The sequence below is a fragment of the Hyperolius riggenbachi genome, chromosome 6, assembly GCF_040937935.1.
Source record: "Hyperolius riggenbachi isolate aHypRig1 chromosome 6, aHypRig1.pri, whole genome shotgun sequence".
In the NCBI taxonomy this organism is placed as follows: domain Eukaryota; kingdom Metazoa; phylum Chordata; class Amphibia; order Anura; family Hyperoliidae; genus Hyperolius; species Hyperolius riggenbachi.
This window is the reverse complement of record NC_090651.1, coordinates 288,888,187-288,904,294: the sequence shown is the minus strand read 5'-3', so window position 1 is coordinate 288,904,294 and position 16,108 is coordinate 288,888,187. Positions and strand designations below refer to the sequence as shown.

General features: G+C 43.9%; 1 protein-coding gene across 2 annotated transcripts in view; it reads right to left on the bottom strand.

Annotated features, from left to right (window-relative positions):
* The window catches only part of GRIK4 (glutamate ionotropic receptor kainate type subunit 4), a 531,391-nt gene that overhangs the window by 22,974 nt on the left and 492,309 nt on the right, over positions 1–16,108 (bottom strand). For both annotated transcript variants that reach the window (XM_068241000.1, XM_068241001.1), the window contains exons 16-17: positions 7,549–7,714; positions 3,685–3,910 (exon numbers count right to left, since the gene is read on the bottom strand). In XM_068241000.1, the coding sequence (XP_068097101.1) occupies positions 3,685–3,910; positions 7,549–7,714 (392 nt within the window). The remainder of the gene's footprint in view (positions 1–3,684; positions 3,911–7,548; positions 7,715–16,108) is intronic.

The window sequence follows — 16,108 nt, the reverse complement described above, 5'->3', positions numbered from 1 at the left end:
ACTAAGCTCTGCTTGATAAGTCTCACTTACCAGCTGTGGAACAGGTCAGGCTGTGATTGTGTGTGCATGAGTCAGAGTTTTTCTGTCCAGTGCATCCCGACATCTCTTTAGATGTGGTGCAGCCTCTAGGAGGAGCTCTTCTGTATAACTGTATACAGATTTTCACATCTAAAGGGATGCAGAAGTCCCGCCTTCTAGGATGCTGGACCAAATCAGGATGAGAAGCAGGTCTGTGTGGCTCTCCCTGTTGGCTGCCTGGCTCTCCCTATTGGCTGTCTGTCATTGTTACAGCATGGAGAGAGTGAGTTATTGGCTGGTCAGAGCTGGAGAAAAATATCAAAATCTTTTGCCCGATTTACTGAATGCGTAAGTCTTTATAAATTGCAATTTCTTGGGGTATTTACCACACTAGTTGGTAATTTACCTCACTAGTCGGTAATTCTAATTTTCTGTGCAGTAATAGGTTTAATGAATTGGAATCTGGCAAGATGATCAGTAAAATCAACTGTTTTCAGCTGTAATGCTTAGTGAATTGAGGTAAAGTATTAGAGGCAGAGGATCAGCAGTATAGCCAGGCAACTGGTATTGCTTAACAGGCATTAAATATGGCAGCCTCCATATTCCTCTCACTTCGGTTGTCCTTTAAACAGGCAGAAGATAGCAGCAAGTGCTGCACAGGCATTCAGTAGCAAGCTGAAGTCAGAAAGGGAGCAGCAGTGTATAAGTCTTGTTTTTGTATGTCGTTTCAATATTAGGAGTAAATAAAGTAGAGTATTACAGCAGAATTAGTATATAGTGGCACATTATTGCTGAGTTTAGCTTTAGCTGTAGACAGAATTTTCAAATGTGTTCAGCAGAGACTTCTCTTTTTAGAGCTGAACGTTGCTGGCCGACAGGGAGTGTGTGTGTGGGTATGTTTTTTTTATGGTCGCCTGTCACTTGTTTCTGAGCCTGACGCAAGGGAGCAATGTATGTCTTGGATAAACTACAACATATTGTTACCTTTTTAAAATTACAGTCTAGCATTGTCTTGTCAAAGCAGGAGGTTTTTACAAGTCAGGCATCACTTCTAGAAAATATATAGAACACAAAGAAAGAAACCAAAATAGGGAGGGGGGAGTGTTGTGGCCAGTTCATGCAAACCACTACTTTTAGCTCCTGCAGGGCAGCTATGCATCTAAAGCACTGAATTACAGCACAATCGTACATTTATAGAGTGAGGTGGATAGTGTATTGGTTAAAGCAAACCTGAACTGAAAATTAAAAACCAAAATAAACATACACACATCATATTTACCTCCCGCAGAGTCTACTCAACAATCTTTTTCTCCTCTCCCACATCCTGTTTGTCCACTGTGATGAATGGAATTCTCTGTCCTCCATTTTGAAAATGGCCATTACCCCATAACAGCTTCTGGGTCAGCACATTGTTAAACTGTAATATCGCCCACTTGAGCCATAATGAAACATGGACATTACCTTGAACATTAGTTATCCTTTCAGTTGTAACTGACAGCAACTGAACAAAATCTGAACAAAATCTTGTCAGAACTGGAAGGAATCGTTGTTAGGAAACAATGGTGAGTTTCTGAGAGGAAGTGACGGCGAGCTAAGTATGTAATATTCATTTGCAGGTACATCATGTGTTTATTTTTAATAATTTTACTCAGTTCGGGTTCCCTTTAAGGCTGTGCCTCTGACTCAGTAGAAACCCTTCCTATTCAGCAAGGAGTAATTGGGCAAGACTCCCTAACACTGCTACTGCCTCCTGAGCGCACCCTAGTGGCTGTAGCTCTGGTGCTTTGGGTGCACTAGGAGAAAAGCACAATATAAATGTTATTTGTATTGTATTTTCTACTGCTGTGTAATATTAATAAGAGGGAACTGGAAAAAAAGAGTAAGATTGTTTCCTATATGCAAAGTAGCCATTGCCTCAGCCTAAATTAGAACCTTGTTATCAGTAAATTCATACACCAAAAAAGAAGCTTTAAATAAGCAACTATTTTAAGTACAAATGCTCACCTAAATCAGACAAAAAATTCCCCCATGGTGTGCAACAAATGAAAAACTTTCTAACAACGCTGACCAGGGTCTGTATGTGGTTCCTCAATATCATACTGGCGGCGAGATCACTCAGTACCATAATTAGTATGTAGCAAAGAAAGGTACCTAGGTAGGTTATCAGGATGTTTTGGGGTGGACCTCTGTGCATATAGTATCATTCCCTGTTTTGGTTTGATATGGACAGATTCCTGCAGAATGTGTCAACAGTTTTCATAACTTTAGTAAACAAGTTGTACAAGTCACTGAAAAATTGCAAAATTCCCCAAGGTCTGAGGCCCTTAATTAGACTATACATCACAAGAGAGGCAAGAAAAAGTGTGAAAAAAACTCTACATTGGCTAAAAAATTTATATCAAAGTGCTTAAAGAGAAACCGGAACCAAGCATTGACCTTTGTCCTAATCAGTAGCTGATACCCCCTTTTACGTAAGAAATCTATTACTTTTCTCAAACGGATCATCAGGGGGCTCTGTATGGCTGAAATTGGGGTGAAACCCCTCCCACAGGAAACTGTGTGGACCATGGTCCTGGCAGTTTCCTGTCTGTGAACCTCATTGCATTGTGGGAAATAACAGCTGTTTCCGACTGCCAAAAAAGCAAGCAGCAGCTGCTTCCAGTGGCATCACCTGCCAGCAGTAAAAATGTCACCATGTGATAAATGTCAGAATGTAAATCAGGGAGAGGAAAGCTTGGGCAAATGGGCAAACACTGACTAAATCATGTATACATAATTATTGTAAAAATGAAGCTCTTTTTTTATTACATTATTTTCACTGGAGTTCCAGTGAATATTTAATAAAAACAGGTTTTCCTACTTTTTATTACCCATACAGTTATCATATTTGCTTTTGTGCACAAGTATTATTGTACATTTACAAATTACAAGTTCCCAAAGTACATTTTATCTGCTCTGAAAGCTGCCATTGCATTTTCTTGCATGCTTGTATTTATATATTAAAATCTATCTATTGATCACTTCTCAGCTCTCTCTGGTTCTGCTATGTGTGCAGCTCAGTTTCAGCACACTGCTGCTGGTTAGTAATCGTAGCAGACAAAGGAATGCAAGTAAAAGATAATGTTATCACCTCTTCGGATGCAGCAGGAAGCTTTCCACTGAAGAAGAAAGTGCTGTGTTTAACTGTTTGAATGCTGCTCTGCTAACATTATTTTTGTGGTAGTATGTTATATTCTGTAAATTATCTAGCAAAGAAGAAATACTGAGTTTAATACCCTTTCACTGTTGGACGGCAGCTTTCTCCCTATTAAAATAATGTGTTTACTTTGATTTCCCCTCTTTTTGGAAGGAAGGATTTTTAAAAAATAAATTATCTTCTTTTTTGATTTGATGTAACGGTGCTTTCATTTGTTATATTTCCATTTATACTTATATGTTTCTGAAAAGCCACGTGTTGTAGATATATTAGATGAGCAATACTTTTTTTTTTAATTCTTCATTTTTCGCACACATAAGCAGTAAGCAAGGGCTGAAGCAGGTTACACACAGGTAAAGGTTTGTACATGTGAGAAGCTAATGAAGCCCATGCAACCATTCCTTACCAACAAGTTTCCAGGCTTATAGAATCATACCTTGCGTACCTAAACTGATGTATCTTGTGCTCACCTAGAGGCATTCCAATGCCGTAGCCCTTTGTGTCCAGCAGGCCTCCAACCTGAGTAAGGTTACAGTTGCGCTGACGATAGTACTCATTCATTGTGGACTCCAGAAGGAAGGCGTAGTTTGAGTTTAGCACTCTGGCTATCCCTTCTTCTGTACTCTTTACAAATACGCTGGGCTGTTTCGAATGCATGTAATTCCACATCCTTTGATAGGTCTGATATCGGGAATTCTGACAACAGAAAATACATTATCTTTTTCAGCAGTCATTTCTTGATAATTATCTTAAGTTAAGTTTTTAGTCTGTGCAGTATTTGATGTATCCTTGCTTTAAAGTACAACTGCAGAGAGAGTTATATGGAGGCTGCCATGTTTATTTCCTTTTAAGCAATACCAGTTGCCTGGCTATCCTGCTGATCCTCTGTCTCTAATACTTTCAGCCATAGACCCTGAACAAGCATGCAGCAGATAAGGTGTTTCTGACATTATAGTCAGATCTGACAAGATTAGCTGCATGCTTGTTTCTGGTGTGATTCAGACACTTCTGCAGCCAAACAGACCAGCAGGGCTGCCAGGCAACTGGTATTGTTTAAAAGACGTAATAAACATGGCAGCCTCCATAATCTTCTCACTTCAGTTGTCTTTTAAAGGGAATCCGAGGTGAGAGTGTCATGGAGGCTGCCATATTTATTTCCTTGTAAACAATGCCAGCCTGGTAGTCCTGTTGATCTTCAGGCATGCGTAGTGTCTTGAGTCAAAACCCTGGAACGAGCATATGACTAATCCAGTAAAACTTGAGTTAGCTGAGTCCTTGATCTGCATATGCTTGTTCAGCATCTATGGCTATAAGTATTAGATGCACAGGATCAGCAGGACAGCCAGTCAACTGGTATTTTTAAAAGGAAATAAATATGGCAGCCTCCATATCACTCTCACACCGGGTTCCATTTAAGCCCTAGTTCAGATATTTTCATTTAAATAGCACTGTGGGGTTGTGGATAGCATTCTTGCCTTACATCAGTTTGTCCCTGGCTCAAGTTTGGGCCAGGGCACTATCTGCATGTAGTTTGTTTATTCTCCTTGAGTTTCTGGGGTTTTCCTCTAGGCACTTTGGTTTCCTCCAACACCCCAAAACATACAGATAAGTTAACTTGCTTCTCCCAAAATTGGTCTTTGGATGCAAACACACATCCAATTTTGATAGACAAATGGCCAATTTTACCACGTGAATGTAGTATAACGACAAACAGATTTTAATGCTATAAACAGATTGTGTAGGTAAGCTCTCGTATTACATGGTAAAATTGGTTATTCAAAATGGAATGTGCGTACTAAGCTTAAGAGACAAGACTATATGTCTGCAAAGCACTGAGGAAGATGTCGGCACTATACATACTAAATAGATACAGAAAAATAAAAACCGTGAATTTTATTAAATATTTTGTTGTTGCACACTAAGGCTCAACACACCATACAATCTTGGTTGTTCAATCTTACCACTTTCATGTAGTATAAGAGCTTATCCAATCAATCATTCAAGGTATGTTCAATCTGTTGGCCCTTATACTACATAGATTTGGCAAATCTGTACAACCAAGATTGTATGGTGTGTGTTGAGCTTAAGGACCACCCTGACATTGCAAAGCCCTAAACCCTCCTCCCCCCCCCCCCACACACACACGGTGGTGCATAGTGATTAGCGGCTATTAGCGGTAATTCACAGGTGCCCGATTAGATAGTGGAGACCACCCACTGTGCAAACTCTATAGCGGGCATAAAGCCTATGGCAGCATGGTTTTTACCAGGGTAGATGTATTCTCTCGCCGGCCAGTCACTTTTGCGCACAGTGAGCCAAAAGATAGCTCATCCTGCTGCCTCTCAAATTTTTAGTGGGGTTAATTACCATTCCCTTGCTACAACTTGGAGGGAGAAGCAATTTGTGGTCAGGCGATCGCCAGCACCCGTATTACACTGCTGCGCAGCCATAGACATAATAACATTATGTCTATGGTGGTGGCGCCCAGGCCAGGCGTAGCACGGGGAAGAGCACGTGCCGGAAACGACCTGCTTCATGCTTTCGGTGCCCTTTTTAGCATTTTTTGGTCATGCTGTTTTACGTACAGTGAAGTCATGTCTCTATACTGAATGACATCCTAGCATGGTGTGGCTTGAGCAGGAAGAGCAATTAGATCCACTGCCCTGCTATATGCAGTCGTCACATGACATAAATTGGTGTCCAGTCCAGACTGACAAGTGCCTTATATGTGCAGAAGTTGTTCACAGAAAGAAAGCTGTGTCCTTCTGAAGGCATTGAACTTGATACAACAGATTGATGTTATCAGTACATTGAACTGGCTATTTTTTGTATTTTCAGTTGTGCTCATGTGATTTTTCATCACCTCATTGACGGAGATTAGCCCCAGGTTGACAGTTGGCTACTCTGCAGCACATTCAAATCAATATGTTGCCTATAAAGCAGCTGTCAGAAAGTGGTCATTACTGAGGACAAAGCAATTAAAAAAAGAAGCTATTAAAATTCTCACGAGAAGCTCACCCTTCATGCTTTCAAGTAAAACTAAAGTCAAAGGGATTTTTTGATTAGTTTGTTTTATATAGAGAAGGGAAGTGTTAGGTCCCATTTCCACTGTGTCGGCATACGTTTGCAAGATGTGATTATGGCACTTCCTGTCATACGAGATCGCATCGGAATCCCTCCAGCTGTGCCATGTATGGCTATGGGATTCAGACACGTGATGCGATTTTATGCTGCATGCCATTCATTTCCTTCCCCTTTCTGCCTTTTGACTTCAATAGGCTGAAAAATTGCATCTGAATTTCAGGGGTGGTGTAAGCCATGTTGGGTCCCGGGGCAAAAGTTATTTGGGGACCCTCTTCAACCCCCAAGGGGCCATCTTCACCCTCCAAGCAAGCACAGTTAGCCCCCATGGCCCCCACTCCTCCGGACCTCCCAGGTGGTCTCCCGCTGACTGCTCATGTATCCCCCGTAACTGAGAGCTGAGCCTAAGCTGTCTTGTAAGAACTCACCTGTCCTGGCAGCTGCTTCTTTCAAATCGCTGTCTTTAGCCACGCTGCCTGTGTTTTCTTCATCCGGCGCATTTTATGTGTAAATAACCTGCGCCAGGCATACAGGAGACACAGACAGTGGGGCTAAAGATGGAGATTGGAAAGCAGCAGCCACCGGGACAGGTGAGCTGTTACATAGCAATTTCCCCCTTTACCTTAATGGAAGGGCCGGTACTGCCGAATTCATATGCGGGGGATTGGACAGGAATCCCAGCAGTGGACATGTAGCCTTAAAACCACTGTATTACTATAACCTATGCCTAGGCACTTGTCACGCTATTTACATGAATGCTGAAGGGCTGAAGGAGAATGCCCTGACTGTACTCTCATTCTCCCAGCGCTGCAGTAATAGTGATAGAGTGATGTGTTTGTGTTGTTTATTTGCTAACCAAGCTATTGCTGGCATCCATCAACTAGTATCACAGTAGCACATGGTCCTGTTTATCACTGTACTGGCAAATGTAGGGAACATCTGAGTGATCCCTCACTAGCAAACAGCAATTAAGAGAAGAGCCACTTGTGCTATATAAGCCTATGAAGATTTCTCCTTACTTCTTGTTTTCACTGTCATTACTTGTTGGGAGAGGAAGTGATGTAATTTCCCAAATGGGCATCCAAACAGAATTAAAATCCCAACACTCAGGATAATGTTTTAGCCCTTATGCATTAAATACTGTAAAATATGTATGTAAAACATTATAAGACTATTCTGATGTCATTTAAATGGCTGGATTTTAGTGTTCCAGTTCAGCATATAGGTCTTCTGTAAGAAAATAGGAAAATTACCTGGAAGAAAGTCATGCTGGATCCTCCATGAATTGTACCGTACTCTATAGTAGTCTGATCGGCCAAGTCATCCACTGACTCAATGGGAACATCCATTCTTTGCACAGTGAGGAAGGCAGCAAGATTTGCTGTGTATGAAGAAATTATTATTAGAGTAAATGCCCACCTGCAAACAAAACAAAAAGTGTTCATTTTTATGCCCCAGGACTTAATTGCATTAACAGTTATAGCCTGATTTTAGTATACTTATACTGAAAGTGACACTGACGCAAGAAAACAAAAACAAGAAACTTATGATATAATGAATTGTATGTGTAGTACAGAATTTGAATAGAATATTAGTAGCAACAAAAAGTCTCATATTTTTATTTTTAATTACATAGCTTTTTTATAACATTGCGTCATTCTATCATATTTGCAGTTACATAGTTACATAGTTATTTGGGTTGAAAAAAGACATACGCCCATCGAGTTCAACCAGAGAACAAAGTACAACTCCAGCCTGCTCCCTCATATATCCCTGTTGATCAAGAGGAAGGCGAAAAACCCCCACAAGGCATGGTCTAATTAGCCCCAAAAGGGAAAAAATTCCTTCCCAACTTCAGACGGCAATCAGATAAAATCCCTGGCTCAACACCACTGGGCATTACCTAGTAATTGTAGCCATGGATGTCTTTCAACGCAAAGAAAGCATCTAAGCCCCCTTTAAATACAGGTATAGAGTTTGCCATAACTTCTTCCTGTGGCAATGCATTCCACATCTTAATCACTCTTACTGCAAAGAACCCTTTCCTAAATAAATGGCTAAAACGTTTTTCTTCCATGCGCAGATCATGTCCTCTAGTCCTTTGAGAAGGCCTAGGGACAAAAAGCTCATCTGCCAAGCTTTTATATTGCCCTCTGATGTATTTATACATGTAAATACATCAGAGGGCAATATAAAAGCTTGGCGGAAGAGCTTTTTGTCCCTAGGCCTTCTCAAAGGACTAGAGGACATGATCTGTGCATGGAGGAAAAACGTTTTAGCCATTTATTTAGGAAAGGGTTCCTTACAGTAAGAGTGATTAAACACTTGACGACCGCAGTGGTAACCCCCCTAAAGACCAGGCTCATGTTTGCATTGCTGGGCTGTGCAGGCTTTTCAGCCTTCTGCACAGTCCAGCTTAGGTGCCCAGCGATCGAACTCACCTCCTTTTTTGTCCCTAAGGGGACATGCCGCCGGAGGGGTCTGATCGCTGCAGGCTTTGTTTATTTTTTTTTTCCCTTGCCTCAGCGAGGCTCTCACTCTCCCTGTCCCCCTCCCTCCCCTTCCCTCCTCCCCTCCATCACAAGAATTGGAACAGGACGGCGATCCGTCCTGTTCCGCCTCTCATAGGCATCAGCCTATGAGAAGAGGATGCTCCCCGGCCAATCAGAGGCCGGGGATCCCCGATCTCGTACAGCGCTGCGGCCCTTGGCAGCGCTGCACGCTTGTACACAAAGGGGATTTCTTTCCCCTTACGTTTACAAGCAGCCTGCTAGCCGCGATCGGCGGCTAGCAGGCTATTCACGGAACGATTGTGCATGCGCGCGGCCGTTCCCTGGAAAACTGCAGCCCCAGGACTTGATGCCAATTAGCGTTAGGCAGTCCTTGGGCTGCCGCCGCAGTAACGCCCATTGGTGTGACGCGGTCGTAAAGTAGTTAAGATGTGGAATGCATTTACAAACAACATTCTGTGAACTATGAAACAGAGCAGAGCTAATGACTCTTTGAACTCCCCTTCAGTAAAACCTTATCTAAAGCTGTGCCTCGCTGTTTCTTTGATGGACAAGTGCTTCAGAAAACAGCACTGTATTTGACCAAGTGGGTTGAAGAGCCCAGAGAAGATCTTTTGCATAGATAACAACTGAAGTTTTTTTAACTCTTCCTTTACTGTAAGCAAAATGAGACTCTTAACTTTGCTACTACTGTTCCATTTCTTAGCTGTACTACAAATACAATTCATTATCTTATAAGTTTATTTTCACTCCAGATTCCCTTTAAGTGTGCTAAAGTCCCAGTGTAGACACGCCTTTTCATAATACATTTACTAAAAACATTATTGTTAAAAAAAAGTACATAAAGTAAAATATATATTTGGCAAAACCTTTTCTAACTTTTCTACTGAAATCTGCTAGCATTTTGCGGATCTGCTAGCGGTTTTTGGTGTGCACCAGGCCTTGGTGTTGGGCATAAAGTCTCATCATGTTTGCTAATCAGAATTTGCCAATCAAATTTAATTATTTCATAGAATTAGATAAAGAAGGGGAAAAGAGAAACAGACCAAAGAAGAAGAAGTAAAGTACCGTATCCTCCAGCATACAAGACGCCCCCCCCCCCCCAACCCCCGGAATCCTGCAATTCCGATAAAATTCCGTAATTGCCATCGCCCTTGCAGTATAAATTGATCGGTACCCCGTGTTCAAGGCGGGACTCAGCCGCTCTCGAAGGTGTGCTCCAATCCAGAGCCCCCCTGCATTAACAGATATTGCAAGGCCTAAAATAAAGTGCTCCAGCATGCATAGCCGCCAAGCGCACCTTTACAAAGAGAATGAGTTGCAGAGGTGGCCGCAAGTGCAGGGATCCCCGCATCATCAGATACAGAGAGGCCCAGAACCAAGTATCACATGCTCAGCATGCATGACCGCCAAGTGCACCCCGCCAAAGAGCACCTGCCCCAGCAATGGCCACAGGCAGAGCCCCCCAACACACCCAAAGCAACAGCATACGCAGGGAACCCTGCCCTATCAAATGCCTCAAGGCCCAGAATCAAGTGTCTCAGCATGCATGACTGCCAAGTGCACCCCAGGCATAGAGAGCACCTGTCCCAGAAGTGGCCGCAGGTAGGTAGAGCCCCCCAACCCATCTAAAGCAACAGCACGTGCAGGGGCCCCTACACCACCAAACACCACAGAACCCAAAACCAGGTGTCCCAGCATGCACAACCGCAAAGCGCACCCCTGCCAAGGATACCTGACCCTGAGGTGGCCGCAGGTAGAGCCCCCTAATACATCAAATGCAATAGCGCATACAGGGACCCCTTCACCATCAGACCCCGCAATGCCCAAAATCAAGTGTCTCAGCATGTATAACCGCTAAGTGCAGCCCAGCAAGGAGCTCCCATCCCAGAAGTGGCCGCAGGCAGAGCCACCCGATATATCCAAAAGCGACAGCACATACAGCACATACAGGAGCCCCCCGCACCACCAGCAACCACAATCAGCAACCAACAAGCGACCCCCATGACCTCAGTAATCATTCCATCCCGCACAACCACTGTCAAAAACAAAACCACATCCATCCTCCCGATCAAAACACTTTTCACTAGGATACGAAACTACGAAATCTCGCATCGACCGCACCAAACCACAAAACCATGCAACGGAGATCTCACTTACGGTTTTCCGAATCACTGTCTGCGGGGCAATTACGAATTTGTGATGCACTTATTAGGTTCGCATCAGCAACCACGGAAACAAAACCGTGCAAACCCCGGCTCAACATTTATCTGCACACTGCCCTACACTGGACACCACACACACACACACACACACACATATACACACACACACACACACACACACATTACCAGCACTCGTTCAAGTTAGAGGGCTGTCCCTCACTCCCAGTTGTCCCACCCGCTGGAGAACACGGTGAGTAGAAGAGAAATCACCAAGAGAAAAGTGTAGAAGTGTATAGAATAAATACCTAACATTACCCTTAGAATAGTAAGCAAAATGAGACTCTTAACTTTGCTACTACTGTTCCATTTCTTAGCTGTACTACACATACAATTCATTATCTTATACGTTTATTTTCACTCCAGATTCCCTTTAAGTGTGCTAAAGTCCCAGTGTAGACACGCCTTTTCATAATACATTTACTAAAAACATTATTGTTAAAAAAAAGTACATAAAGTAAAATATATCTTTGGCAAACCCTTTTCTAACTTTTCTACTGAAAGTGAAATAGGCTCCAACTATTATCAGGTTTTACTATCTTTGACCCAGGGCCGGTTCTCTCCTGAAGCAAGGTGAAGCATTTGCATCAGGTGCAGAGATTACAGGGGCAGTATGTTTGTACTCTGTTTACACTAACAACATGCATTCAATGTAGGAGGAGAAGCTAGAGGAGACAGATGTGAAGAGGTCATCATTGGGAAAAAGCAGCTTGTTGTGCTGTGTGAGGAGTCTGACATTGAGTGAGGAGGGGGAGGCAGGAGAGCAGCAGTGTTTAATTTGACTTGCACAGCAGAAGGGAGGAGGTGGCACTATGTCCGGACTGAGGAGGAATGGAGTGGCTGAGGGTGAGCAGTTTGTTTGTCACAGACTCACAGACTATTGTGTTGAGCTGCAGCATATCGTGTCATATAAGAACATTAGATAAAGCTGTAACGGTCTTGTGTCGTAGCTCAGATGTCTGATTATGTGGTGATCTGCAGAATCACCAATAATGCAGACGCTATACCTGATTATGTGTGATCTGCAGAATCACCAATAATACCAGTATAGCAGACAAAGAGCTGAGTGTGTAGTGATTTGGTGCAACTGTAACTTTAATAGTTTAATGAGACCTCACCAGAGGGCTGGTAAGGTACTATCAGTACACAGAGCGTGCACTAGAGTACAAGCTTCAACAAGCTGGAAAAAATAATACCGAAGAGGGCGAATCTCCCGTGGAGCGGGAGATTCAGGATGTACTGCAGCCGAGTGAGACACAAGCAGTACTGCACTAGTGATTGCCTGGGAACAGGTGAGTCAGACTGTACTGCAGCCGAGTGATCACCCTAGGAGCGGGTGAGTCAGACTGTACTGCAGCCTAGGAGACACAACCAGGACTGCACTAAATAATAACTTCACCAGAGGCGCTGGTGAAGCTAGCACCTCACCAGTGGCGAGGGCCCACTGATGAGTAGAGTAGTCTGACAGGCAAGTTTCGGCAACAGAGAGGTTAGTATCGATACAGAATCGTGAGACAAGAGAGTAAACGGTATTCAGGCAGGGGTTCAGCAACTAGAAGGCAGATAGGCAAAAGTACAGGATCAGAAAGCAGGATCAGAGTCGGAGTAATAGCCAATAGTCATACACAGGAGATCTATATAATAAGCAATATCCTAGTCTAGGTGTAAAGTCCTTGGCATCAACACCTCGGAACTAGTCTAACAAATAAACAGTAACAATACAGTAATATCCTAGACTAAGGGCCATATCCTATTCAAGGTGATAAGTAGCTTGCAGATGCGAGCTACTTATCACCTTGCTATTGCGCGAGGATTACCGGCAAATCCTATTGCCCATATCCTTCGCGCGATGGCCGATCGTTAGGGAGCATTACTCAGGCGAAAGCCTGAGCGATGCTCCCTTTTACCAAACGATGGGGAGTGAGGTTTACGCTGTGGTGCTGTCCATCAGCACCACGGCCTCACTCCCCACACATGCGCACTCGCCCGCCGACATCTTCTGCCGCAGCATCTGGGGGTCTCCTTTAATAAGGAGACCCCCAGAGCTCCCCGTCGGGTCGCCGCATAGTTTAGAAGCCCCCGTGCAGCTCTGCAAAGGCTCCCTGTCATACGTACCGCCGCCGATCACCCGCCGCCTCTCGCTGCAAAATCCGTCACGTAATTACAGTGTATCTAACACTGTAATTACTGTCCGCATAGAAGGAGCCCGGGCAAAGCATCTTTGAATCTGCAGCCTGGGTTCCCCATTGGTCCGCTGTGTGAGCCATTTTATTGGTTGCAGATTCAAAGATGCTTTGCCCGGGCTCCTTCTATGCGGACAGTAATTACAGTGTTAGATACACTGTAATTACGTGACGGATTTTGCGGCGAGAGGCGGCGGGTGATCGGCGGCGCCGGCGGTACGTATGACGGGGAACCTTTGCAGAGCTGCGCGGGGGCTTCTAAACTGTGCGGCGACCCGACGGGGAGCTCTTGGGGTCTCATTATTAAAGGAGACCCCCAGATGCTGCGGCGACGACGTGCGTTAGCTAGTTTACACCTGCTTTTTGCAGGTCTAAGCTAACGCTCATGTCTGCCGGGAAGCATCGCTTCCCGAAGACATGATAAGGATAATTGGATTCTGTGGTAAGAACTCGCTGGGCGATTATATCGCCCAAGCGAGTTCTTTTCCGCCTGGGGGGGTCTAAAGTTTAATTAGATTAGGCGATGCCCCCATCGCCTAAGTTAAGAACTCGCCAGTGTTTAGCGCTGGCGAGTTCAGCAATAGAATATGGCCCTAGGTGTGAAATCCTTAGCATCAACACCTAGGATCTAGTCTAAGGTCTGAGCGCTAACACGCAAGTATTCACGACAACAGTGTGCGAATGAAGCCTGAAGGCTTAAGAAGCAGAGGAGACCCCACTGGCACGCCTCTCCTGAATCAGCCAATCCTGGGCACCGTGGGACTCCTCTGACGTCAGCCGACCAGCAGGTCAGCAACGGGCTTCCTCCCCGCATAAAGGTCCCGTCTGTGCACGCGCCTGCGCGCTAAGGCGACCCCCTGCACGAGAGAAGGTTCCGTCCTCGGCGTCCTGGACGTTGGACGGACGGATGGCCGCATGGAGGCAGCTGCGGTGGCGGTGCTGTTCACCGCAGCTGCCTCGTGTATTACAAAAGCAGAGTAAATTGTCGGGTGCTGTAAGATCATTCCAAATCGGGGGGCGCATCCTCAAAAGTTTCCCTGAGGCAGCAAAAAGTCTAGAACCAGCCCTGCTCTGACCCTGATGAAAAAAAAATCCTTCCTCAAAATTCTTGTCCTAGTCATGGATAGGCACATTTCTGGGTATAAGGAAAATACAGAAAAGTGAATTGGCCTCTCCCAAAATTGACCTTAGACTATGATGGACATGTGAATTAGATTGTGAGCCCCTCTGGGGAACAGTTAGTTACAAGACTATATACACTGTAAATATAATGCAGAAGATGTCAGCGCTATATACAGTATATATTAAATAAAGAATAAATGACTGTTACATAATGTACACGTTCAAAAGAAAAAAAAAAATAACTTACATATTAACAGGTGAATAAATAAAACCTTTTGATTCAAATTGTTACATTTAATAGAATTTTTGTGTATTATTTGAAGCATAATTTAAAGGGAACCTGAAGTAAGAGACGTATGGAAGCTGCCATATTTATTTCCTTTTAAATAATTCAAATTGCCTGGCTGTCCTGCTGATTGACTGCCTCTAATACTTTTAGCTGCAGACCCTGAACAAGCATACAGACCAGATGTTTCTGACAAAATTAGCTGCATTCTTGTTTCAGGTGTTTGATTCAGACACTACTGCAGCCAAAGAGATCAGCAAGGCTGCCAGGCAACTGGAATTGTTTAAAAACAAATAAATATGGCAGTGTTCTTTCACCTCGAATCGGACAATCGATTGTCTAGAGATTTGTATCACTAATGGCCACCTTTAAAAGTTTGAACATCTGTCTCTCCAGTAAATGGCGGTAGAGGAGCTAACTAGAAAGCCAGGAATTTTAACCGGTTCAGCACCGCAGTGCCAAAAATCTCATGCATCCGAGCAACGTTCACCTCCCATTCATTTGCCTATAACTTTATTGCTACTTATCACAATTAATTGATCTACAGTATATCTTGTTTTTTCCGCCACTAATTAGGCTTTCTTTGGGTAGTACATTTTGCTAAGAATTATTTTTTTCTAAATCCATTTTAACAGGAAGATTAACCACCTTAGCGGTATGGACGAGCTCAGCTCGTCCATCACCGCCGGTGGCTGCCGCTCAGGCCCTGCTGGGCCGATTTGCTCGCAGTAAAAAGCAGCACACGCAGCCGGCACTTTGCCAGCCGCGTGTGCTGCCTGATCGCCGCCGCAGCGCGGCGATTCGCCGCGTGCAGCGGCGAAAGAGGGTCCCCCCAGCCGCCCGAGCCCTGCGCAGCCGGAACAAACAGTTCCGGCCAGCGCTGAGGGCTGGATCGGAGGCGGCTGACGTCAGGACGTCGGCTGACGTCCATGACGTCACTCCGCTCGTCGCCATGGCGACGAGCAAAACGAAACAAGGTAGGCCGCTCATTGCGGCCTTCCTTGTTACTGCGGATCGCCGGAGGCGATCAGAAATATTGGTTAGGAGCGCCCTCTAGTGGGCTTTCATGCAGCCAACTTTCAGTTGGCTGCATGAAATCGTTTTTTTTTTATTAAAAAAAAACCCTTCCGCAGCTGCCCTGGCGATCTTAATAGAACGCCAGGGTGGTTAAGAAAGAAATGAAAAAAATTCATTATTTCTCAGTTTTTGTCCATTATAGTTTGAAATTAATATACACTATCATAATTAAAACTCATGTATTTTATTTGCCCATCTGTTCCGGTTATTACACTGTTTAAACGATGTCCCTATCACAATTTATGTTGCCGATATTTCATTTAGAAATAAAGGTGCATTTTTTCAATTTGCGTCCATCACTATTTATAAGCTTATAATTTTAAATAATATAATAACATACTCTCTTGACATGCATATTTAAAAAGTTCAGACCCTTGGGTAACTATTTATGTTGTTTTTGTTTTTTTTTTATT